At 38.4% G+C, this 24,892-nt stretch overlaps 3 protein-coding genes across 7 annotated transcripts in view; all 3 read left to right on the forward strand.

Moving 5' to 3' along the window:
- LOC149550078 (uncharacterized) overlaps window positions 1-24,892 on the forward strand; it is a 49,171-nt gene that overhangs the window by 2,457 nt on the left and 21,822 nt on the right. The gene's annotated exons all lie outside the window — the stretch shown is intronic.
- Window positions 14,933-15,974, forward strand: LOC149550079 (uncharacterized). Its single transcript, XM_089793225.1, has 2 exons — window positions 14,933-15,716; window positions 15,862-15,974. The coding sequence occupies exons 1-2, from the start codon at window positions 14,977-14,979 to the stop codon at window positions 15,908-15,910; spliced, it is 789 nt and encodes a 262-aa protein (XP_089649351.1). The 5' UTR covers window positions 14,933-14,976; the 3' UTR covers window positions 15,911-15,974.
- On the forward strand, window positions 15,862-18,201 carry LOC149550080 (uncharacterized). Its single transcript, XM_089793224.1, has 5 exons — window positions 15,862-16,160; window positions 16,303-16,700; window positions 16,798-17,021; window positions 17,132-17,319; window positions 17,416-18,201. The coding sequence occupies exons 1-5, from the start codon at window positions 16,076-16,078 to the stop codon at window positions 18,027-18,029; spliced, it is 1,509 nt and encodes a 502-aa protein (XP_089649350.1). The 5' UTR covers window positions 15,862-16,075; the 3' UTR covers window positions 18,030-18,201.

A 24,892-nucleotide genomic window follows, 5' to 3' on the forward strand; every position in this document is an offset into this window, starting at 1 on the left:
GTCCATCATGATGAGTACCATGATCTTGAGGTAGGATTTGATCAATATGATCATCTCATATACATAATAAACACTAGCATTCATCTCATATACATAATAGACACTAGCATCAACATCATGATACATACCAATAATTATATTATTATATATCCAAGAAGGATGAGTTATTTGATCTCCGACACCCTGCGGGACAACAACTAAATGTCATCAATCAGATAACAGCATGATCTTAGTGACATCACCTTAATATAGTCTCCATTATGACAAGTATCATGATCGTCATAATACTATTGTGTAAAGATTTTTTCATCGACGTTTCGAATCACACTACGTGATCCATCATCAGGATGAGAGAGCAAGAGGTGTAAACTTGCTCTCTCATCCTAATGATGGATCACGTAGTGTGATTCGAAACGTTGATGAAAAAATCTTTACACAATCTAATCCAGAAACTTAGTATTATGACTATCATGGATTGTGGAAATTTGATCACATTAAGGATCATGATCTTCGACACACTCCAGGACATCAACTTAATGTAGTCTAATTGTAACATATTTCCACAATCCATGCTATTCTTATTTATGCTTTTGGTGAGATTGTGTATAAGTTTATCAGCATCAACGTTTCGGATCATACTCCATGATCCATCATTAGGATGAGAGAGCTTAGGCTGTCCTCCTTGGCCCCCTCTCCTCTTTTTATTTAGGCTAGGTCTACAACCTATTATGTTTTTTCTTAGCTCTCTCATCCTGATGATGGATCATGGAGTATGATCCGAAACGTTGATGCTGATAAACTTACACACAATCTCACTAGAAGCATAAATAAGAATTAATGTAGTTTGTCATGATACGTTTGTTATCATGATAATAGATCAAGAACATAAGAACAACAAATGTAGTGAAGAACCGAGCATGATCATAAAGTATCAAATAGCTTGTGATATATGAATGTGGAGGAAATCAAACCTATGCATATATGTATGTATATGTGTAAACCTATTCCATATACTGATATCAATTTAATTAGATCCGACCGAAGGTATTTCTTTAACACTCTCTCTTAGCGAGGGAGGATATGATCAATTTCTTAATCTCATATTCGAGTTTGCATCAAGGAGAAATCCTCTGATAGGTTCCAAAGTTTTGAGACAAGGAGAAATCCTCTTGGACAATTTATTACAGTCAACACAACGTTGGATCTAGAGATAAGTATCCATAGTTATTTTATTGATTTCCATGCACATTATTAATCATTTTTGTAACATAGTCACCCCCAACTTTTGTATGTACGGCGAACTATCAATTAATGCTTGTTTTCATTTTTTTGTAAAAAACTATTGAATTAGGAATAATAGTGCAAAGCAAAAGGCCAAAAAGTCCAGAAAGAGAGAAGATCAATTAACAACAACAATAGGGTGATCCCTAACAGGTCACAACTAGCCCACCATATCTTTCATGGTAATCGTCTCAAACTCTTTGGTATACTCCTAGGAAAATATACTCCGCTGTTTAATATTCCAACCATAGTTTACAAACTCTTTGAGTACTCTATTTTTTTTGTTGGGCAAGTTTTCCCAAGTTTAACTATCAAGGTTTTATAGACACAAAAAAGCATGGGCAAAAACGTACATGGTAAAATGTGTTTTTACATGTTTTTGCTATTAAAGCTTGCATTTTCTCTTTAAAGATGTAATATTTATTTTTCTTCAACACGTTTTAATTTTTAGTACATTCTAAGTTGCTGAGTTTTCCCCAAATTTTTGTTGAGTTTCTCCCAAGTTTTTGCCAAATTGAGAATTTTGGGCTTGTCGAGCACTCTCCGAATCTGATTTTGTGAACTATGATTTCTACTATCCAACAATACAAAGGGAAGAGTATGCAGACATATTCCACTCTCGGGGAACATAGCAAAAGGAAACTGAATCCAAATTGCCTTAGATTACGAATTTGTGTGTCCACCAATTCCATATGCCACTTACATCCTCCACCTTATGCTTCTTTAGCATATCCACAATAACTTGAGAATCAGATTTACAAATAATCTTTCCCCATCCAAGAGCACATCCTCTTTCTAATGTCAAGAGAACAACAAGAGCCTCCATATAGTTATTTGTCTACTGCCCCTTATCCACAAAAAAGAAGAAAATCACTTTTACCGAACTATCCACACCAACTCCTCCAATTCCCTCATGTCCAAGATTTTCTTTAGAAGGCCCATTAATGTTGATCTTAAGACTCCCTTGAGGCTGAGGAGACCACCTACCATCTCGGCTTGTCCTTCCCCAAAAAATAAATTTCCAAAACCTTTACCAAAGATGTTCAAGTTCTGAACAACATGCAAATCACTAGGAATCCACAAAAAGATCACACTTAGCCATCACAATTTCCTAAACCTTGTGAACAACTCACAACCACACTTGTTGCACCAATAACTTCTTGTCTTAAAAAATTATGTGTTTTCTTTTTAACCATAATTGCTAGGTAATAAAATAGGGTCCAATATCCCAAGCAACATAGAGGAAGGAGGTCTTAGTAGGAGATCTACCCAAACTATGCCAAAGTTCAACCAAAGAAATGGCATGAACACAAACATGCCTCTAAGCTCCCCGCCACAAAGATGAAATGTACTCTCGTCACTATTATGACACAAAATGCAAATATAAGGCCCTTGAAACCCCCTCTTCGAAATATTTTACCAAGTGAGGCATTTATTCTACGCAATTTTCACCTTCCCAGAGGTCAACTATCCAAATCTAGATATCCCGAGGCCATTGGAAATCTCCCTTTTGGATTAGGACCCCAAGCAAGAATATCTACTCCTAGGGAATTGTACAATCTTTTTGCCAATATCCTAGCGAGATCCTCCCTATCCTTTCTTGGTCCTGTAGGAGGCCACTCATGTACATCTTTCCATCTAGCAACTTCTTGTCTAAATTTATGGGTAGCTTTAAAATCGTCGACTCTACTCCATCTAGCTTCAAGAAAACCATTTCAAATAGATCGGAAATGAGGAATTTGAAGGAGACTAGGAGGGAATCCATCCCAAAAATCTTGCTAGAACATAGCTTCAACTCCTTTATTACAAACCCAAAAAAGTACTTGTTTACCAACTATGCTCCCTAGAGTATTCCAGATCATGGAAACATTTCCTATCAATTTGTACCAAGGAACATCCTTTCCATCCAGTCCCCTTAGGTACTTAACATTGAGAATTTCAGCGCATCCTTGATCTTGGTTGATGCACCATCTCCAAAATGCTTCACAACCAAGAGACAACCGTTCATCATGCTTGCTTGCCGCAACCCCAAAATCACCATTCTGCATTGGCCTATAGACGAAATCTCAAGCAACCGAACTCCACTTTGAAGAGAGTAAATTACCCATCCACGAGAATTGCCTAGAAAAGACATCGAATTCCTTGATAAAGCTTGTAGGATCCATCTGCACTACACATCTATAAATAGGAAGAGCCTGAAGCACAACCTTTAGAAGAGTCACTCTTCCAATAGTTGTAGAGCCATCTATGTAACGATCCCTTATCGGTCATTACCAAAACTTAGTGTGATTGGTTTGACATTTTGTCAAATACTTGGCATGAAAGTATTAGAATTCTGATTTACTTTTTGATTTCTTTGTTACTTGAGGTATTGAATGATGTTTTAGTTTGGGTTCACAACTAAAACAAACATTTAATGCAGCAAAGAGGAGCAATATTGAAAATGGCATTCTCTTTATCTGCTTCAGATTGCTCTCATTCTTACACTAACTTCCAGTCTTCCAATGCATATTTATTTCAACATACAGTTTGTATACCATTACAATGATGTCTCAATTGAAAAATACAAACACTAATTCCCACCAAATATAAGTATTTCTCTGTTCACTAAATGAACCTTATAATTTTTTGTCTTCTGAATTAGAGTGGAGATAATAGCAGAATATACCATATATGTAGACCATTAAATGCATTTGGAAATGCCACCAAATTGTTTCAGATTTGCACCTTCATATAGATATGCTTGCATCCAAAAATACAACAGAATAGAAATCTTAGGATATATAAATGCCACAGCTATTACACTTTGTGATTTTTAATACTAGGATTACATTTTCAGATAGAGGTCCATCATATGGAATATAATCTTCATTAAAATTGCTATACAGAGATATGCATCAATATCAAAAACACAAATCATTGTTATAAGAGACAACTAGTAATGTCACAAATTTATCTTATCAGAAGGATGAATATGCTGACATCTTTGTACTACCCAACTAATGCTAAGACTTCTCTCCCTTGGCGTGATAGTTGAGAAACAACACATTCCTCTCTATAAACTTTGTGAATGTGTCTTCTTCACATGTGGCTCCTCTTACGTTGGAATCATCTACGACATAGTCTTTGCCTTCACAGAAATGCAAAACACCTCAGCAGATTGCGCTCATGCAATGTAAAGCGCTGCAAAGGGGAAACTCGAAACCGCTGTCTAGAAGTGCTTGATTAATCTTAAAAAATGAATGTCAATGCTTGAATGAAATTTCCCAAGGCTACGTCTAGGCCATGTGATCCTCTAGGAGAGCCGTCCTAGGGATTGGGAGCCCAAAACACATCGCTGGGAGAAATATCCAAATAATAATTTAAGTTATGAATGAATTCTCCAACTATTGATGCCTTTATTATATTTTAGGCTCATCTCCTTTTATTGGCTCTTTTCTTGTTGACTCAATAAAAGCCACGAGAATATCATCTAATAATGACTCAAGGCTTCCATACAAACTTAATACCTCTTATCTGAAAAACCCTTCATGCTGTAAGAATTTGCCTTAAGGCAAAATCACCTAAGACCAAGAAGCACAATAACTAGCACAAAATAGACCAACAGAGTATGATCAGAATAACAATATGATATTCAATTGATTGTAATTGATATGATATGTACACTAGAGGTACCTGTATATAAAGGCCTCGAAGATGCATCTAGAATCTCTAGGAGTTAGCAATATGATAAGCCTCACAACTAAGCACATGTCCACCAGGAATGGGTTATCCTCCATTAAGCTCAACAATTAGTGCGATGATGAGAGGATAAGCCTACAAAGGTGTGTCACGTAAAATTATGTTGTAGACACCATGTGCTAAATTGAGAGTGCGAACAACTGTGTTGTCAACATGACAACTCAGTTGATTATGCAAACTCCAGTGTTGTAGACACCATGTGTTAAATTAGAGTTGCTTACTCCTGTGTTGTCAACATGACAACTCATATGAGTACTCAAACTCCTAAGTGTCTAACCTAAGAAATAATAAAATAATGCATTTATCCTAAGTAAACTTAAGTAAAGCATAAATAATAATTATTTACACTAACAGCCCCCTTTAAGTACAACTTAGGGGAATGCACTTAAGCTCACAGAAGCTATGATGAAATGCATAATGGGTCTTGGCTACTAGGCCATGTTAGGTACCCATGTACAAATGCAATGTTGAACACACAATGCAATGCAATCTCTCTGCAAACGGGGAAAGAGGGAAAACCTCATGGGAAAAACCCTCCCCCAAAAAGAGAGATATGTACAATAAAGAAAGATGCATGAATGGATGGAGTAATCAAGACCCCCCATTATGACATACATCTTGCATATACAATAGAGATTCCCTTGATGAAATCCCCCCCTTAGTGAAGGATCTCTAGATGATAAGTGCTTGAAGATAGAAGAAAATCCAATGCCGAAAAACAACATTCTTCCCTTGAGGAAGAAGATACACCATGTAGAGGTGCAAGTATGCTTCCCATTGTGGATAGGAAGATGGAATAGGGATCCAGATGTAGTATGCGGTGGATGCTACCTCTGAAGTCTGCTAAAATGTCGACAAGTCCTTGATGAATGTAGATGCCACGAACCAATTCGGTGGATGCCCAAAATATAGTAGCAAGCAAGGTAACATATCCATGAATGAAACTAAATCAAACTCCGAAGACGATGAAGCATCCGGATAGGAAAATGTAGGAAGAGAAGCAATGTCGCCTCCCTTCAATGATGTAGGCACACCTGTGAAAGAAGCTCCTTGATGACTGAAAAAGCTGCACCATGAAAGCTAAATGATCATCCTCCCTGTAGGAAGAAATGGTGCCATAGGTGTAGTAGAGAATGCTTCCCAATTGGTAGGAAGAATCCTCAGAAAATATGATGTCTGAGGAGACTGTAATACAATCTCCTCAGACTGATATGTCTCCTCATAAGTGAAAGAGTCCTCCTCCAACTGCTATAAAGAAGCCACAATCATGTCAGAACAATCAAGTGGTTGAGGGTTAGAGTGTGCCCTCGCAACGAGAGAAGAAGTCTCCTCAATAAAGAGAAGATTGATGTCATCGACGATGTCTCCCACATCTTCAATGTGAGACTTCACAAACAACCCTGCAATGTCTGGAAGGAAATCATCCCACGAAGTTGAAGTAGGAAGACATGGTATTTCTTGTTGTACTGAATTAGGAGCATCTGTGGCTGGAACTGGATCAGTAGAATCAATAGGAGTATCAGAAGGTGTGATCTCATCTGGAGTTGGAGGTACCATAACTGGAGTGACTGGTGGTAAAATGTCCTCTGGAAAGGGAGGGACTTGTGGATCTCCATATGCTTCCTAAAGAGCCATCCAAACGTCATGAGGAAAACTTACCATACTAAGAGGAGCAAACGTGTCCTCACTCATGCTGTTATACAGAAAGCGAAGAAGTTTAGAAAGATATTTCCAAGTAGGATTAGGTGGCAATATCTTTGAGTAGAGATAAGGAAACTCTTCCTGATGTTCTCTTATATGATCAAGCATCAAAACACTCCATGTGTGATAGTTCCTCGTTGTCAACTTCGATCTTAAACCAAATTGACATATGTGACAAGACTCCATGAGATCAATGAATGTATGCACCCCCCAAAATGCAAAAATAATCAATCAACCCCCCCTAATGCATGACTTGGCACTTTATAGGTAGTGCGATTACAATGGGCCACTTTGTGAATTTTGACCTTTGTGGACTTCTAATTTTCAGTTTACAATCTCCTTTTATAGTTCAAATCTAGAACTTTACAATGTAGCTCAAACATACAATAATTTTGAAGCAATACAATGCAAAGAAAGGACCTATTTCTAAAAGTGATATTTCTGTCCACACAAGCCTATAATTTGATTGCAGATTTGGAAAGTAGATGAAAAATTATTCACTTTAAAAAAAAAAAAACCTGTTAATATGTCCAAATGAGCCCATACAGAGCATTTGAAGGTGCAAAATGCAGGATTGGATAGGTACAGTCACCAAAAACTGCAATTTTTGACAAATCTGTGCACCAAAACTAGAAAATAACAGCACCACTAAAAAGTTCATGAAATTTTAGCTAAAATAAAATGAAATTGTAGCTGATTTGGAGCCTGGATGATTGAGATATGGCCTTCCAAAGATGGACTGTCAAATCAAAATTGAATCTTGAGAGGGGTCTGATCAACAAACTAAGAGGTTAAATTTGACTATCAAACGGCCGTTGCAGCAGTTTAATTTTGCCTTCGGATGACGATCAGATGGCTGTCAATTTTAAGACAATGTTTTGCTGACATCATCAAAAAATGGCCCCTTGGGTAACGTGGCAGATGATGTCAACGTATGGATTTTACACGTGGCAATATACAGATGTATGGAAAGTACGGATGTGGATGATGTGGTTGGGCCAACTGGGTATACGGATCTGCTCACTTGGCCTATTGTGTTAGGGCTAAGGTGGCAGCTGTACACATGTCCTTGTTGACTATATGCCTTCATGGCACTTTGCTGATGTTTGCGCCTACATGTCATTGTGGTTCGACGCGTTGCCTATTGTTGACTGGGCATGTGAACTATCGTTGAGTGAGGTTGTCGCGTGTGCAGATGGGACTCCACACGAGCAGTTGCTGGTGGACGGGATTTCCTTTGCCGCTGTCGGAAACTTGCTACGGTGATCAGTGAAGTGAAATCAGTCGGCGGGAGCTGTTGAAGACCAGCAACGGGCTAGAATAAATGAAGACCGCTGATAACTATTTAAACGCCGGTGGAAAATAATAAAAGGCCAGCGGGGGGCAGTGGGAATTAGTCCCACATGCACTCGACCGTGCTTTGTGTAGACTATTTAAAACACAAAGCCTGTAGTGGGTAATGCAAATGTGCTCGCCGGTTATGGAGGAGCTTGTCGGAGTATTGTGGGAACTCCGCCAAAAAAATTTGGCCGTTGTTCGCTGGTAAGGCCGGATTTGAATCCATCAGTTTAAATGGTACCACCACCGAAATATTGAGGGAATATGCTGATCTGTGATAGAATATGCCACCTACAGGGGCCAAGATTTTACCACCTGGTTCCTATAAAAAAAAATTCTCTGCAGGCCTGATGGCCTAAATTTTTTTCGAACAATATGCTCCGAAAAATATAGAGAAATGAAATAGAGATTTGAAACAAAATTATGCAGGTCTGAAAATGATCATACCGGATTTGCAAATCGGGCTTTCGGGTGCCAGTTTGCAAAAAACATTTTGCCTCAAAATTGACTATGGCCCAATATAGGTGAATTTATAGTCAATTTTCACTGAATCGACGTTTCGGATGCAATGGTGAGGTATGTTTTGGCTCTAGACGCTCCCAATAGCTGCGGATATTTTGGATTTGAATCGAGGTGTCCTTAGAGAGGTGAAGCAAGATCGGTCTCCAATGGCTATGAAATGACGCTCCTATGGCTCTGATACCATGTAAGAATTTTCCTTAGGGAAAAATCACCGAAGACCAAGAAGCACAATAACTAGCACAAAATAGACCAACAGAGTATGATCAGAATAACAATATGATATTCAATTGATTGTAATTGATAGGATATGTAGTATGTACACTAGAGGTGCCTGTATATAAAGGCCTCTAAGATGCATCTAGAATGTCTAGGAGTTAGCAATATGATAAACCTCACAACTAAGCACATGTCAACCAGGAATGGGTTATCTTCCATTAGGCATAGGAGTTACTGCGATGATGAGAGGATAAGCCTACAAAGGTGTGTCACGTAAAATTATGTTGTAGACACCATGTGCTAAATTGAGAGTGCGAACAATTGTGTTGTCAACATGACAACTCATATGAGTATGCAAACTCCTAATCGTCCAACTTAAGAAATAATAAAATAATGCATTTATCCTAAGTAAACTTAAGTAAAGCGTAAATAATAATTATTTACCCTAACACATTAGTGGGTCTTTGGAAATCTATTCCTAAGCCAAAAGGAGGAGATTCTTATAGGGAATGGTGGCACTATGCTATATCCCAATGTGTTGAATTTCTACATGCCTTTGGGAAAATAATGGTGTGGCAGCATAAACAAAAAGAGAAACCCCTTAAAGGAAAGCTTGCACGTGATAGAACAATATTGAATGCAAAGCCAAATGAAAGGAAAACTTGCACATGATAGAAAAATATTGAATGCAAAGCCAAATGAAAGAACAAACTTGAGCATGATAGAAAAATATTGAATGCAAAGCCAAATGATATAAATTTACAAACATCTATAGCTTCTTTAGAATCCCAAATTCGAAGAATGAATAGTTATAAGGGACAAGGTGCTAAAATTAGAGCTAGATTACATTGGGCCAAAGAGGGTAACAAGTGCTCCAAGGTTTTTCTAATCTTTTTAATTATAAACATAACAAAGAATATATTTGGGCAATTAAAGATGAATAGGGTAACCTCCATACACCTTCAAAAGAGATTAGTGTTGATCTTAAGACTGCCTTAAGGCAGAGATCACCTACCATCTCGACCTGTCCTCCCCCAAAAAATAAATTTGCAAAATCTTTACCAAAGATGTTAAAGTTTTGAACAATATGCAAATTAATAGGAATCCACAAAAAGATCACACTTAGCCATCACCATTTCCTAAACCTTGTGAATAACTTACAACCACACTCGTTGTACCAATAACTTCTTATCCTAAAAAATCATGTGTTTTCTTTCTAACCATAATTGCTAGGTAATAAAATACGGTCCAATATCCCGAGCAACATAGAGGAAGGTCTTAGTAGGAGATCTACCATGACTATGCCAAAGTTAACCAAAGAAATGGCATGAACACAAACATGCCTCTAAGCTCCCCACCACAAATGCCAAATCTCTCTGGTAAAAGAACATTGGAAGAAAAGATGAAATGTACTTTCCTCACTATTATGACACAAAATGCAAATAGAAGGCCCTCAAAACTCACTCTTCCAAATATTTTCCCAAGTGAGGCATTTATTGTACGCAACTTTCACTCATAGTTGGAACACATATCGACAAGTTTCAAACACTCGTCGAGTTTTTCCCAGAATAGCTTGTGGAAGTTAAAACTCAGCCCAGGTTCAGAAAATTGCCGATTACTCGGCGAGTTTTTAGTAAAAACTTGCTATGACAGACCCAATCCATAAACCCAAGCATTGTGATGGAAATAGAGGGCAAAAAATTCATTTTTTTGCAATGTTTGTTGCATTTGTGGACTCTAGAGGCTTTAGGTTTGGAGAGAAGAAGGTTTGGAGGCATTCTTAGGTGATTGCAAGTGATTCAAGGTGGATTTGAGTGGATTTGTAGAGGATTCTAACCAGTTCTAGAAGACAAATCTCTTTCCAGGTATGTTCTTTTTATCATAGTTGTAAGACTTTTTATAGTTTTGAAAAATCTTCTATTGTTTTTGTTGTTGTTTGTAAATGAATTCAAATCATTTAAAAACATTTTAACTCTATGTTTGAATCATCTGAAAGCCATTCAACTCTATGTTTCACAATTTTTTTTGAAGAATATATAAGATTTTCTAAAAACAAACCCTAGTTGTTATAACTTTGTTTATTCATTTTTCTATAAATTTATGTGTAGGGCAGCAGTTAAGCATTAAAAAAGCATGACAAATCCGCAGGAAGAGTGGCCATAAACACCATGCCCATCTGGATATATAGGCATTTGGCCTAGAAATGCAAGAGATAAAGCATAGGGTATGCCTATGAAGCTCCAAATGATGTTGGAAAGGTTATATGCATTCCATGTGTAAAACTTCTTTCTGGAGGCATAAACTGCTTCAAATACCACCTTGCAGGCATAAAAACATGATTCAAATCCTTGACTCAAGGTAACTGAAGAAGAAAAAAGATTCATCAATGCCCTACTTGCAGCTGCTGAAGAGAAAAAATTGAATAGGGAGAGGGTGAAACTAGCTATGAGGGCAGCCATAGTTGAATCTCAAGGAGCTCCTTTTGATATGCAAGAAGAAGAAAAAGCACTTGAGAACATACCAGGATCTCTTTGTGGCCCATGGATCTGCAAACAAAATGCCTCTTTTTCTGGTTCCACTTCTACATTTCCTAGGTAATAAAATAGGGTCCAATATCCCAAGCAACATAGAGGAAGGAGGTCTTAGTAGGAGGTGTATCGAGACTATGCCAAACTTCAACCAAAGAAATGGCATGAACACAAGTATGCCTCTAAGCTCCCCACCACAAATGCCAAATCTCTCTAGTAAAAGAACATTGGAAGAAAAGATGAAATGTACTCTCCTCACTATTATGACACAAAATGCAAATAGAAGGTTCTTGAAACTCCCTCTTCCGAATATTTTCCCAAGTGAGGCATTTATTCTACGCAACTTTCACCTTCCCAAAGGTCAACTATCCAACTCTAGATATCCTAAGGCCATTGAAAATTTCTCTTTTGGATTAGGGCCCCAAGCAAGAATATCTACTCCTAGGGAATTGTACAATCTTTCTGCCAATATCCTAGCGAGTGTAATGTTCCTGTCATAAAATAAATAATTAATCAAACCTTTGTTAATGGGCCGATTGATTTAGTATATCTTGGACCAATTTTATTTAATTGTTTCCGTAGGTAAGTGTGGCCGTTGGCTATCTTTGTACACCCTTGGAAAGGTTTCCTCGATGGATATTCAAGCACGGCTTGTAGGTAGTAGTTGTCATGCAATTTGGATTATTTTTTTGTACTACGAATTCCCATTGGGATTCATTGTTGTTTGCCATTTTAGAAATGAAAGATCTTCCCTAAGTGGCTATTTTGGTTTTGGTGGGATTCAACCTCACCCTATTTCGTTTGTGTATTTCTTTGCTCGGATTTGTCAAATCAGAGCACTTTGTTCTAGATGCATATAGATATATATCTTTGGAAACAGATTAAATCAATTGTTTTGATATTAATTAGCGAATGTATTGTTCTGGTACTTAGCATAGCTCAATTTCACATACCGTACAACCCACTACCAGTTCTGTGATCCCAAACAACACCTACCATATGGCCTAACTACTACACTGTACAACCTGGTTATTCCTCTTGCCTAACGACTTCCTCCCCACACACTGTATGACCATACTGTACGACATCACACTCCATAACTCCAAATCACCGTATGGACATAATCTGTACATCTTTCCCCCAATACCGTACGGTAATCTTCCTAGTCCCGTACATACATTTCAGAGCACTTTAGGATTCCTAACTGTATTCCAATATCACCATACGACCTCCATTGAGTTCATTGCTTGCCAGAAACTAACATACGGTCTTTCATTTGAGCTTTTGGCAAACAATTGATAGCCATTTCCAATGGGAACATGACGGAAGTGGATCGAAACATTATAGTGGTATCAGAGCTAACCATCTTGCTAGCCTGTGGACAGTGAATGAGAGTTTATAGCTGGAAGAGAAGAAGATCCCATTTGGTTGATAGAATGGCGGAACAAGAACCCATTGTTGTTGAACTCTTGGCGCTGCTAAGAGATCTTTCGAGGAATTAGACATAGATCAATGACACTTAACGACTTATGGAAGAAACTCTCAGAAAATTTGTAAACAATAAAATATCCGATGAACAAAATGGTCACAGTGCGGACTTGGCGTTGGGTAAGGCAAACTCTCATCCAGCATGCTCTCAACCTTCCATGCCGTCTTTCCCTTCACGAACGGAGGTACCACGACAGAGAACCTTTGAGGAAGTTCAAGGATAGTTGAGAGAAGACTGGAAGAATGCAAATTTGGAGGATATATCCTATAAAGATTATGCAAAATTGAGAATGAGATATTTCGGAGGCGGAAATCGAGGATATTTTAACGATGATCTCAGAAGAAAGTTGAGTAAGGTAAATTTGTCACCATTTGACGGATCCGGATCCATATTTGCTCAAGTATGGGTAATGAATGCCAATACTTCCAACTTAATCCAATTAGAGGAAGGAGCAATCAAATTTGCATTGCTACACTTGGAGGGAGTGGCGCATGAATGGTGGCATCATGACACCATCACACTGGAGCATGACCAAATACATACTTATGCAGAATTCACTGAAAGATTGATAGATTGATTTGATGGTAAAGATTTTTGAACTTAATTTCAAAGAATTGGCACAACTAAGGCAAACTGGATTGGTCAACCAGTACATCATGAAATTTTAGAAACTCTCTGTTTTGGTCACGGACATTTTCGAAAGGAGACGAATAGTGTTCTTCATGGACTGACCGATGGAACCACTGAAAGGTTGGGTAAGAGGTTTCAGTCCTACCACCCTTTCAGAAGCTATAAAGAAGGTGCGAAACATGGCTTCATCATTGATATCATCCTTTTAAGGTTACGTGCACTCCAAACCACCAGTATTCCCCAAGGACAAAGATAACAAACCTTTGCCAAAGAAGCCTTCGCTGGATGAAGCCACCAAATAGGAGCTATGAAGGAAGAAATTATGCTGCAATTGCAAGGGACCATGGGAGCCTGGGCACAGATGCCTCGGTAAAGGTAAAATACACTACATTGTAGTCATATCTGACGATGAGGACGATGAGGACGATCTACCTACCGAAGACAACCATCCCCACAAGGACACCAAAATGGTTAGCCTAAACCATACAGGAAGAATTGTAGCTTTGATACGACACGGAGGAACCATCGCCTTAGCCGGGAGCTCGAGGTGTATTGTGTTTCGTGTACGGGGAACCCTTCAAGGATAGAGGCTCATCGTGATGCTCGATAGCGGAGCCACTCTAAACTTCATAAACTTGTCTTTGGTAAAAAGAAGAGGTCTACCTACGAAGATGCATGCAGGATTTTAGGTCAAGGTTGCTGGAGGGACACTTTTTCCTTGTATGCACCTTGTTCCCCAACTAAGGATCACCATGGCTAACCACACTATGATGAAAGATTTTCTTTATACTGGACCTAGATGATATGGAGGTTATTCTGGGCATACAGTGGATGGAGACTCTTGATGAATACACTTAGTGCTTTAAATAGATGGACTTCACTTTTGTTGTCAACGAAAAAAAGGTTGTTCTCCGTGGGATGCCAATGAGGGACGGAATGAAGTTTTGGTACAATGGATGGAGGCAATCTTTCGGCATGACATTGCATGGGTTGCACCATAGATGGAAGACTCACCGGTTACTCGGCGAGTTTTTAAAACTCGCCGAGTGTTTTGGGACGGCGAGTAAATCGCCCAAAAACTCGCCTGCCAAAAAACTCGGCGAGTTATGTAAAAAAACTCGCGGTTCAGGGAACCCGTGGCCAGACGCCTAAATAGGTCAAATTTGCATTGTTTTTTGCATTGTTTCTTTCATTTGTGTGGAGCAAAGAAGGTTTTAGCTGATTGCAAGTGATTAAAGGCAGATTGGAGTGGATTTTGGAGGATTCTAACCGAATTTAGAAGAGAAATTTCTTTCCAGGTATATTCATCTTATCATTGTTTGAAAACTTTTTATAGTTTTAAGCAAAGCTTTTATTGTTTTTGTTGTTGTTTGTAAATGATTTCAAATCATTTGAAAGTTGAAACCCTAGTGGCTAGTTGTTCTAAACTTCTAGCTTCTAAGTTTTAACTCTAAGTTCTAACTTTGTTTATTCGTTTTTCTATAAATTTAATTATTTATGTGTAGGGCAGTGGACAAGCATTAAGAAAACATGACAAACCCGCAAGAAGAGTGGCCACAAACACCATGCCCATCTGGATATATAGGCACTCGGCCTAAAAATGCAAGAGATAAGGCATGGCGGTATGCCTATGAAGCTCCAAGTCCAAATGATATTGGGAAGGTGATATGCATTTCCTGTGAGAGAATTATTTCTGGAGGCATAAACCGCCTCAAATACCACCTTGCAGGCATAAAGAAACATGACTCAAATCCTTGTCTCAAGGTAACTGATGAAGAAAAAAGATTCATCCATGCCCTACTTGCAGCTGCTGAAGAGAAAAAATTGAGTAGGGAGAGGGCAAAATTATCTATGAGGGCAGCCATAGTTGAATCTGAAGGAGCTCCTTTTGATATGCAAGAGGAAGAAGAAGCACTTGAGAACATACCAGGATCTCTTCGTGGCCCACGGATCTGCAAACAAAATTTCTCTTTTACCGGTTCCACTTCTTCTACATCTCCTACTTCTTCATCATCACCATTCGGATCCCCATCAGGGATAGGTGGTTATTTTGTGCCCAGGAACACACCTGGAGCACAACCATCATTAGAGGGCACTGCATGGTTTAAGAAGGTGCATGAGCAAACTGATATTGCAGCAGCTGATTTTTGGTTTTTCAACAATATCTCAATGAATGCCGCTGATAGTCCCTATTGGGTCAATATGGTGAATGCAATGACAATATCAGGCAAAGGGTACAAGCCGCCTAATCGCAAGGATATGAGTGGAAGGTTAGTATTTTACTATTTAGTAATTGTAAATAATTGAGATTCACTTTAGTTCATTGTTATATTTTAAATCTTAATTGTTATAACTTATTTCCTAATTTTTTACTAACACTTACACTTTATTTAATATTACACTTAAATTTTGTAGGTTGCTTGACAAAGCGGTTGGTAGGGCAAGATTGTTGATAGAAGACTAAAAGAAAGAGTGGAAGAAGTATGGCTGCACCATTTTATCTGATGGGTGGACAGATGGAAGAAGTAGAACCATTATTAACTTCTTGATTGCTTGCAAAGATGATGTGGTGTTTTGGAAATCTGTCGATGCCTCCAACAAAGTGAAAAATGCAGCCACATTGGCTTTAATGTTGGAGAATGTTGTCATGGAGGTGGGAATAGAGAATGTGGTGCAAATAATCACAGATAATGCAGCAACATATGTGGCAGCAGGTAGATTTAATTTTTTATATTTGAATCAATATGAATCATGAATGTAATGCTATGGTATTATTCAATTTAGATTTGATGTAATTTGTAAATACTAAATATGGAAAGTTTGTTACTGATTATTGATTTTTTGCTAATCTTTTAGGTAGAATCCTCCAAGAGAGGCATCCCACACTTTTTTGGTCACCTTGTGCAGCACATGTCCTTGACCTTCTTTTGGAGGACATAGGAAAACTTGATTGGGTGAGTCCAGTTGTGGAAGATGCTAGGCGAGTCACGAAATATATCTATAATCACCCATGGGTTCTCAATTTGATGAGAAAAGCCACTAAAGGCAAAGATTTGATGAGACCTGCTATGACAAGGTTTGCAACGGTCTTCTTGACGTTGCAAAGTATTCTTGACCACATATTGGCTTTGAAGCAAATGTTTGTGTGTGCTGATTGGGTTGCTTCACCTTACTCAAAGAAACCCGAAGGAGAAGCTGTGGCACGAATAGTCTTTGATGATAGCTTTTTTGCAAAGGCTAAGGAGATTGTGGAGGTAACTTCATTATATTTTTAGTTTATTCAAGTTTCATTTTCAATTCATAACTTACTATGTTATTAACTAATTTGTATTTTTCGAATTTCAAATGTAGATGTCTCTGCCCCTGGTTCTAGTCTTGCGCACATGTGATGGGCAGCAATCCCCAATGGGAGGTCTTTATGAGGCCATGGATAGGGCGAAAGAGGTTGTTAGAAGTTACTATCACGGGGACAGTCTCAGATTTGACTCCATTTGGGAAATAATTGATAGGAGGTGGAACAATATGCTCCACCAACCTATTCATGCAGCAGGCTACTTCCTCAATCCCAAATTCAGGTACTATGATAATTGATTGTCCTTGAAGTTGGGATTTTAATAAGTCTTTATTTTACTTTACTTTTTAAGGTTGTGTAGTAAGACTTGATATCATTTTCTATTTGTTTTAGGGCTGATGATTCCTACTCAGATCCTAATGGAGAGGTCATGGAAGATCTCTCTAAATGCATTGAGAGAATGATATCAAGTGAAGAGGAGAGAGACCTTATTGTGACCGAACAACAAATCTATGTGGAATCAAGGGGTCCTTTGTTCTCTTCTATGCTAGCAAAGAGAGCAAGATCTACTCAAGCACCAGGTAAAGCGTCAAACTTTAAAACTTTTGCTAATTGATAAGTTGTGCTTCTGATTTTGTTTTTTATTGCTTTACAACTTTTTAAATTTTGTTTTGCAGATGCTTGGTGGGCAAGTTGGGGTGGCAATACCCCCAATTTAAGGAAATTTGCTCTCAGAGTCCTATCCCAACCTTGTAGCTCATCCCATTGTGAGCGCAATTGGAGCTTATTTGAGTCCATCCATACAAAGAAAAGAAACAGAATGACTCAAAAACGGCTTAATGACCTTGTTTATGTGCACTATAATCTTAAGTTGCGCATAAAAAAGTCACAACTCTTAGAACTACCTGGTCCGCTTGATCTAGATGAGATAGATCCTTATTCTGATTGGACAGCACAGGAGCCAAGTCCATTTTTTACACCAGATGAGATCGCTGATTTGGAGAGGCAGGCCATGGAGGGGGAGGTTGACATTGATTTTCAGTTCACTATGGATGACATTGAGGATGAGGACGAGGATGATGATGATTCAGGCGAGGATCAGACATTACCATTAGGTGGAGATGCATCCTCTTCTAGGATGCCGAGCCAGTCAGTAGGGACGTCGAGCGAGGGGGCACAGCCACAGAGTTCACAGTCACGCAGCTCACGCCCTATCCCAGTGCGGGGCACTTCTTCTAGGACTAGACCCCCTCGCTTTCTTGCTAGTGCAAGTGGAAAGAGGAAGATGTGATTGGCATTGTCACATTGTATTGATGTATTTAGACTTTTAGTATTTACTTCTAGTTTGACGGATTGAAACTATTTAGTAATTTACTATTTTGCTTCCTACCATGAGCATTCTGCATGAGAATGCAATTTTGTACGCATTATGCATTTATATATATCTAAACTTTGTTTCTTTCTTTTGTATTGTCTTTAATTAACTTATTAGATGCATCTTCTCATTAAATTTTGCAAAATAAATGTATTTTTAATTAAATTTCAGCGGTTTTTTAGGTTCCCGAGTTTTTCCCGAGTTTTTTTTTTAAATCGCCGAGTTTTTCCCGATTAAACTTTTGGGGGGCTTGGTGAGTTTTTGCATTTGGCGAGTTTTCCAACTATGGGTTGCACATTGTTTTGCTTCAATAGAAATCATAAAAGGACAACAAACACCTCACCAAGATGACTATCTTCAAAATATCTTAAGTACTCATGATAAAGTCTTTATAGACATTCCTCTTGGCATACCTCCCCATCGTGGGTTTGAGCATATCATCGAATTGGTAGTAGGTGCCAAACCAGTTATAACCACACCCTAATGCCATCCCAAGAAATTCAAAGATGAGATCGAAAAGATGATTTGGGAACTGCTTGAGAAAGGATGGATCCGTCCCAACTCTAGCCCTTTTTGCATCCTCAGTAGTATTGGTTAAAAAGGATGGAACGATGCGCATGTGTGTGGACTACTATGCATTGAACAAAATGACAATAAAAAATACATATCCTATTCCTAGGATCGTGGTGTGGTTTTTTTTCAAAAATAGATCTCCGTTCTGGATACCACTAGATCTGCAGGAGGGAAGAAGACATAGAGAAGACGGCTTCACTACAAGCATTATGAGTTCTAGGTCATGCCATTCGGATTAACGAATGCACCTGCTATGTTCTAGTCATGCATGAATTGCATCTTCAACAAACAATTGTGTAAGTATTTACTAGTATTCTTTGATGATATCCTTATTTATAGCAAGACGTGAGAAGAACACCTGAAGCATCTGGATGAAGTCTTAAGGATTATGAAGGCTTAGTGCTTGTTTGCCAAGCAATCCAAGTGTGAATTCGGGATGCCAGAAATATTGTACCTAGGGCACGTTGTCATTAAATTTGGAGTACGTATATCAAGAGAAGATTTAGGCCATCCTTGATTGCCCCCCCTCCCAAAAAAAATCACTCTTTGAGTTGCGAGGGTTTTTTGTACAGTGCAGTTACTATTGGAAGTTTGTAAAATGATTCTCTTAGCTTAGCACACCACTAATAGATTTGACAAAAAATGACTCTTTCCAGTGGAATGAAAGGGTGCAACTCACTTTTGATAAGTTGAAAGAAGTAATGAGAACTTGCCCAGTACTCGCCTTACCTGACTTCACTCAGCTATTCATTCTGGAGTATGACACATCTGGAGAAGCATTGGTGTGGTACTGATGCAAGATAGACACCCCATAGCTTATGAGAGTCAGAAGCTTACACAAGCAAAGCGTCTATATTCCATTTATGACAAAGAGATGTTAGCCATCGTACATGTATTGACTAAGTTTCGACAGTATCTGGTGGGCACCAAGTTTGTCGTCCGTACTATTCATAATAGTTTGAGATACTTTCTGGAGCAATGAGACTTGAATGAGAGGCAACAAAAATGGGTAAGCAAGGTTCATGCTTTTGATTTCGACATTGAATATGTGAAGGGAAAGAACCATGTGGTTGTAGAGGCCTTATCCAGAAAACTCGCCATCTACTTATTGACTCAGATTTTAGCTGATTGAAAAGCACATTTATTGGTGGAATATTCCAAAAACACATTTTCTTGTGAGCTAATGGATGACAACACTCAAGATGATCGGTACAAAGTGGTGGATGACATCATTTACTATAACAATCAAATATACTTAGCGCTTGAAAATCCTAAGGGAGATACATGCCTCACCCTTGGTTGGACACCCATGTTTCCTCAAAACTTACAGACAACTTAGGGAGAGGTTTTCATGAAAAGGCCTTGAAGGAGATGTATTGTAGTATGTAAGAGAGTGTGCAGTCTGCCAACAAAACAAATCCGAACATACTCTACCCGCCTGGTTACTGCAACCCTTGCTTATACCAAAACAGAAGTGGGAAAGTATCCCGATGGACTTCATTATTAGACTTCCCAAGGTGAACGGAAAGGATTGTATCTTCGTGGTAGTTGACAGACTAACGAAGTATGCACACTACCTCACCATCTCTTTAGATTTCTAGGCCGCACGGGTAGCCAAATTATTTTTCAGAGTCTTTCGACTACACGGGTTACCTCGAAACATTGTTAGTGACCGGGATGGTTGATTTATCAGTATTTTCTAGACAAAATTGTCGCCAAGTACTGGCTACCACCCTCAGATAGACGAATAGATGCAGATTGTAAACAAGTGGCTAGAAGGCTACTTTTGGAACTACGTTTCGGCACAACGACGGGCATGGGTCAAATGGATGCATTTGGGGGAATACAGTTTCAACACCACTTACCACATGTCCATTGGGATGACACCCTTCAAAGCACTATACGTATGACCCCCTTTCATTTGTCGACGTGGTGTTGGGTGATAGTCGGGCACTAAGGGCTAGGGACTGGCTTCAGGAAGGGCAAGATATCTTGAGATGTTTGAAAGAGAACTTACAAAGGGCACCGAATCAACAAAAAGATGTACGTCGACAGGCATCAAATTGAGAGAAGTTTTGAAGTTGAGACTTGGTCTATCTTATGCTCCAGCCATATAGGCAATCCTCATTGAAGGCAAAGGGGAAAAAAAAAACAAAAGCCATGATTTTATGGCCCTTATCGTGTAGCTCGCCACATCAGTGAAGTTGCCTATGAGCTGGAACTTCTAGAGGGAAGTTGCATTCATAACGTTTTCCATGTCTCCTGCCTAAAGAAAGTTGTGGGATAGAACATCACGGTAACTGTAGACCTTCCGCCACTCAATGAAGGGAAGCTCATATTGGAACCAATAGAGATCATTGATGTACGTGAGAAGACCCTATGTAACCGTACTTTGAAGGAATACTTGGTACAATGGAAACACTTGCCCATGGACAATGCAACCTAGGAAGGCGAACACATTTTGTAGCATCTGGCATTGCATTTTCTCGAGGACAAGCAAAGTTTGGGATGGAAGGACTGTAATGTTCCCATCATAAAATAAATAATTAATCAAACATTTGTTAATGGGCCGATTGATTTAGTATATCTTGAACCCATTTTATTTAATTGTTTCTGTAGGTAAGTGTGGTCGTTGGCTATCTTTGTACACCCTCGGAAAGGTTTCCTTGACAAGTATTTAAGCAAGGCTTGTAGGTAGTAGTTGTCATGCAATTTGGATTATTTCTTTGTACTGTGAATTCCCTTTGAGATTCATTGTTGTTCGCCATTTTGGAAGTGAAAGATCTTCCCTACTTGGCTATTCCAGTTCCGGTGGGATTCAACCTCACCTTATTCTGTCTGTGTATTTCTTTGCTCGGATCTGGCAAATTGGAGCACTATCTTTGTTGCAGATGCATATATATGTATATCTCTGTAAATGGATTAAATCAATTATTTTGATATTAATTAGTGAATGTACTATTCTGGTACTTAGCATAGCTCAATTTCACATACCGTACAACCCACTACCAGTTCTGTGATTCCAATTAACACCTATCATACATCCTAATTGCTACATTGTACAACCTAGTTATTCCTCCTGCCTAACGATTTACTCCCCACACACCGTACAACCATACTGTACGACATCACACTCCACGGCTCCGAATCACCGTATGGACATAATCTGTACATCTTTCCCCCAATATTGTATGGTAATCTTCCTAGTCCTATACGAACATTTCAGAGCTCCGTAGGATTCCTAACTGCTTCAAATATCACCGTATGGTCTCCATTGGGTTCACTGTCTGCCAGAAACTAACGTACGGTCTTTCATTTGAGCTTTTGATGAATGATTGATAGCCATTTCCAATGAGAACATGACGGAAGTGGAGCAGAACATTATAAAGAGATCCTCCATATCCTTTCTTGGTCCTCTAGGAGGCCACTCATGTGCGTCTTTCCATCTAGCAACTTCTTCTTGTCTAAAATTATGGGTAGCTTTAAAATCGTCGACTCTACTCCATCTAGCTTCAAGAAAACCATTTCAAACAGATCAGAAATAAGGAATTTGAAGGAGACTAGGAGTAAATCCATCCCAAAAATCTTGCTAGAAGATAGCTTCAACTCCTCTGTTACAAACCCCAAAAAGTACCCTTTTACCAAATATGCTTCCTACTTAAGAGTACTCCACATCATGGAAACATTTCCTATCAATTTGTACCAAGGAACATCCTTTCCATCTACTCCCCCTACTTACTTAACATTGAGAATTTCAGCCCATCCTTGATCTTGGTTGATGCACCATCTCCAAAAAGCTTCACAACCAAGAGACAACTGTTCACGCTTGATTGCCGCAACCCAAGCCCACCATTCTGCATTGGCCTACAAACGAAATCTCATGCAACTGAACTCCACTTTGAAGCGAGTAAATTACCCGTCCACGAGAATGGCCTGGAAAAGACATCAAATTCCTTGATAAAGCTTGTAGAATCAATCTGCACTACACATCTATAAATAGGAAGAGCCTGAAGCACAACCTTTAGAAGAGTCACTCTTCCAATAGTTGGAGAGCCATCTATGTAAGGATCCCTTATCGGTCATTACCAAAACTTAGTGTGATTGGTTTTGACATTTTGTCAAATACTTGGCATTAAAGTATTAGAATTCTGATTTACTTTTTGATTTCTTTGTTACTTGAGATATGTTATGATGTTTTAGTTTGAATTCACAGCTAAAAAAGACATTTAATGGAGCAAAGAGGAGCAATATTGAAAATGGCATTCTCTTGGTCTGCCTCAGACTGCTCTCATTCTTACACTAATTTCCATTCTTCTAATACATATTTATTTCGACATACAATTTGTATACCATTACAATGATGTCTCAATTGAAAAGTAAAACACTAATTCCCACCAATTACAAGTAATTCTCTGTTCGCTAAATGAACCTTATGATTTTCTGTCTTCTGAATTAGAGTGGAGATAATAGCAGTATTTACCATATATGTAGACCATTAAATGCATTTAGAAATGCCACCAAATTGTTTCAGATTTGCACCTTCATATAGATATGCTTGCATACAAAACTACAACAGAATATAAATCTTAGGATATATAAATGCCACAGCTATTACACATGTGGATTCTATGTGGCATATTATTATATTTAACATATGGAAAAGTAGATGCATGGTTGTGTTTTCAAATCATGATATTCATCTAGGGGGTCAAATGCTATTAAGATTTACTCTGGAATCATATTTCACACAATTTTTGAATGCTCTCACTTGCTGCTAGGTACCAAAAACCAATTACAGATCAGCAATCACTTAGATAGAATCAAGTACCAGCTGCTTCAACTTCATAACTATGATACATTATATTCAAAACAACTTCCACAAATGTTAGAATTCAGGTTTTGATAGAGTTTTGTGAGCTCGTATTGAGATGTTCTGTTTTAGATGCTAGGTTTATTAGCTGGTCCTTTCATATTTGGTTTGTGGTATCTTTAAAAGCCATTGTTAAGCCCTGTATCATGTACTATTAAGCTATGTACTATGTAATTTTGTGACGACAATGATCTAGTTGGTAGCAGCCTATGCTGCCTTCCACTGTAATTTTTTCATATAATTTGCCTTCGGCTTAGTTCCATATTTAATTAATGACTTTATTCCCTTGCAATTTTAATTTGCTCTATCTTTCAAGAATAATATAGGCTTGCAAAATAGTTGTGATTGAGTGTTAAACGAAAGGGGACATTAGAATCTATTAGTCCAAAGGCTAACCTTTCGATGAAGTTTATCCAATATATCTTGCCAAATTCCCCTAGGCAAACAACATGCCAAAGGAGAGACTATAAGATATGCGAAAAGAAGAACATCGATTTGAAACCTCAAAATCCTAGCAATCTTGGCTTGAATGTGGGTAGAGGTATTAAAAAAGAATATGAAAGATTTCTCTTCATTAATATATTGTCTTGAGGCTTTAGATAAATATCCAAAGCATTTATGAAGTTCATTGATTTTGACAACACCCATCAATGCATTATGATCCATAAATTGAAGATGAAAATAATGAGGGAGGCCATGACCTTGTTTCCATCGCTGAATCAATCCTTTCCTAACACGGGACTTGATAAGTCTTCCCAAACCTTCAACCATTAGAATGAACAAGTATGAGGAGAGGGGGTCACCTTGCTGAAGATCTTTGGAACCAACAAATAATTATGTGGGCTCACTTATGATAAGTATTGCAAAAGAAGAGGAAGTAATACAACTCATCACCCAATTAATCCATTCAATTCCAAAACCAAAGGTTATAAGTACTTTAAATAAGAAGTCCCATTTAGGCTTTGGCCATACCCAAATTTATGAATATAGCATTCTCCTTAGAGTTCACCATAGGATGAATAGCTTTTGATTATGTTAATCTCAACCAAATTTTTTGTTCCAACAACAAAACCACCTTGGTCTTCCGAGATTAGTTTATTAAACCATGGCTCAAGCCTTTCAACAATCTACTTTGTGACTATTTTATAAATCACATTACGCAAGGCTATAGGCCTATAGGAATTAAGAGAATTAATGCCTTCCTTTTTAGGAATGAGAGCAAAGAATGTAGCATTTATAGCCTTGACATTTGTGTGTTTCTGTAAGATTTTTGCACCACTTCTAAGAGATCTTCATGCCAAACAACATTGTTGCAACCTCAGATAAAGAGGCAGGT

Source organism: Cupressus sempervirens, chromosome 7, assembly GCF_028749045.1.
Source record: "Cupressus sempervirens isolate cs-2001-9-10 chromosome 7, ASM2874904v1, whole genome shotgun sequence".
Taxonomy (NCBI): Eukaryota; Viridiplantae; Streptophyta; class Pinopsida; order Cupressales; family Cupressaceae; genus Cupressus; species Cupressus sempervirens.

What these genes read in the sequence shown, in the direction of transcription:
- LOC149550079 (XM_089793225.1), top strand. Translation starts at nt 14,977, where the DNA reads ATGACAAACCCGCAAGAAGAGTGGCCACAAACACCATGCCCATCTGGA. An exon ending in CGCAAGGATATGAGTGGAAG is followed by an intron (nt 15,717 to 15,861) that starts GTTAGTATTTTA and finishes TAAATTTTGTAG; the next exon opens with GTTGCTTGACAAAGCGGTTG.
- LOC149550080 (XM_089793224.1), top strand. Translation starts at nt 16,076, where the DNA reads ATGTTGGAGAATGTTGTCATGGAGGTGGGAATAGAGAATGTGGTGCAA. An exon ending in AGCAACATATGTGGCAGCAG is followed by an intron (nt 16,161 to 16,302) that starts GTAGATTTAATT and finishes CTAATCTTTTAG; the next exon opens with GTAGAATCCTCCAAGAGAGG. An exon ending in AGGCTAAGGAGATTGTGGAG is followed by an intron (nt 16,701 to 16,797) that starts GTAACTTCATTA and finishes TTTCAAATGTAG; the next exon opens with ATGTCTCTGCCCCTGGTTCT.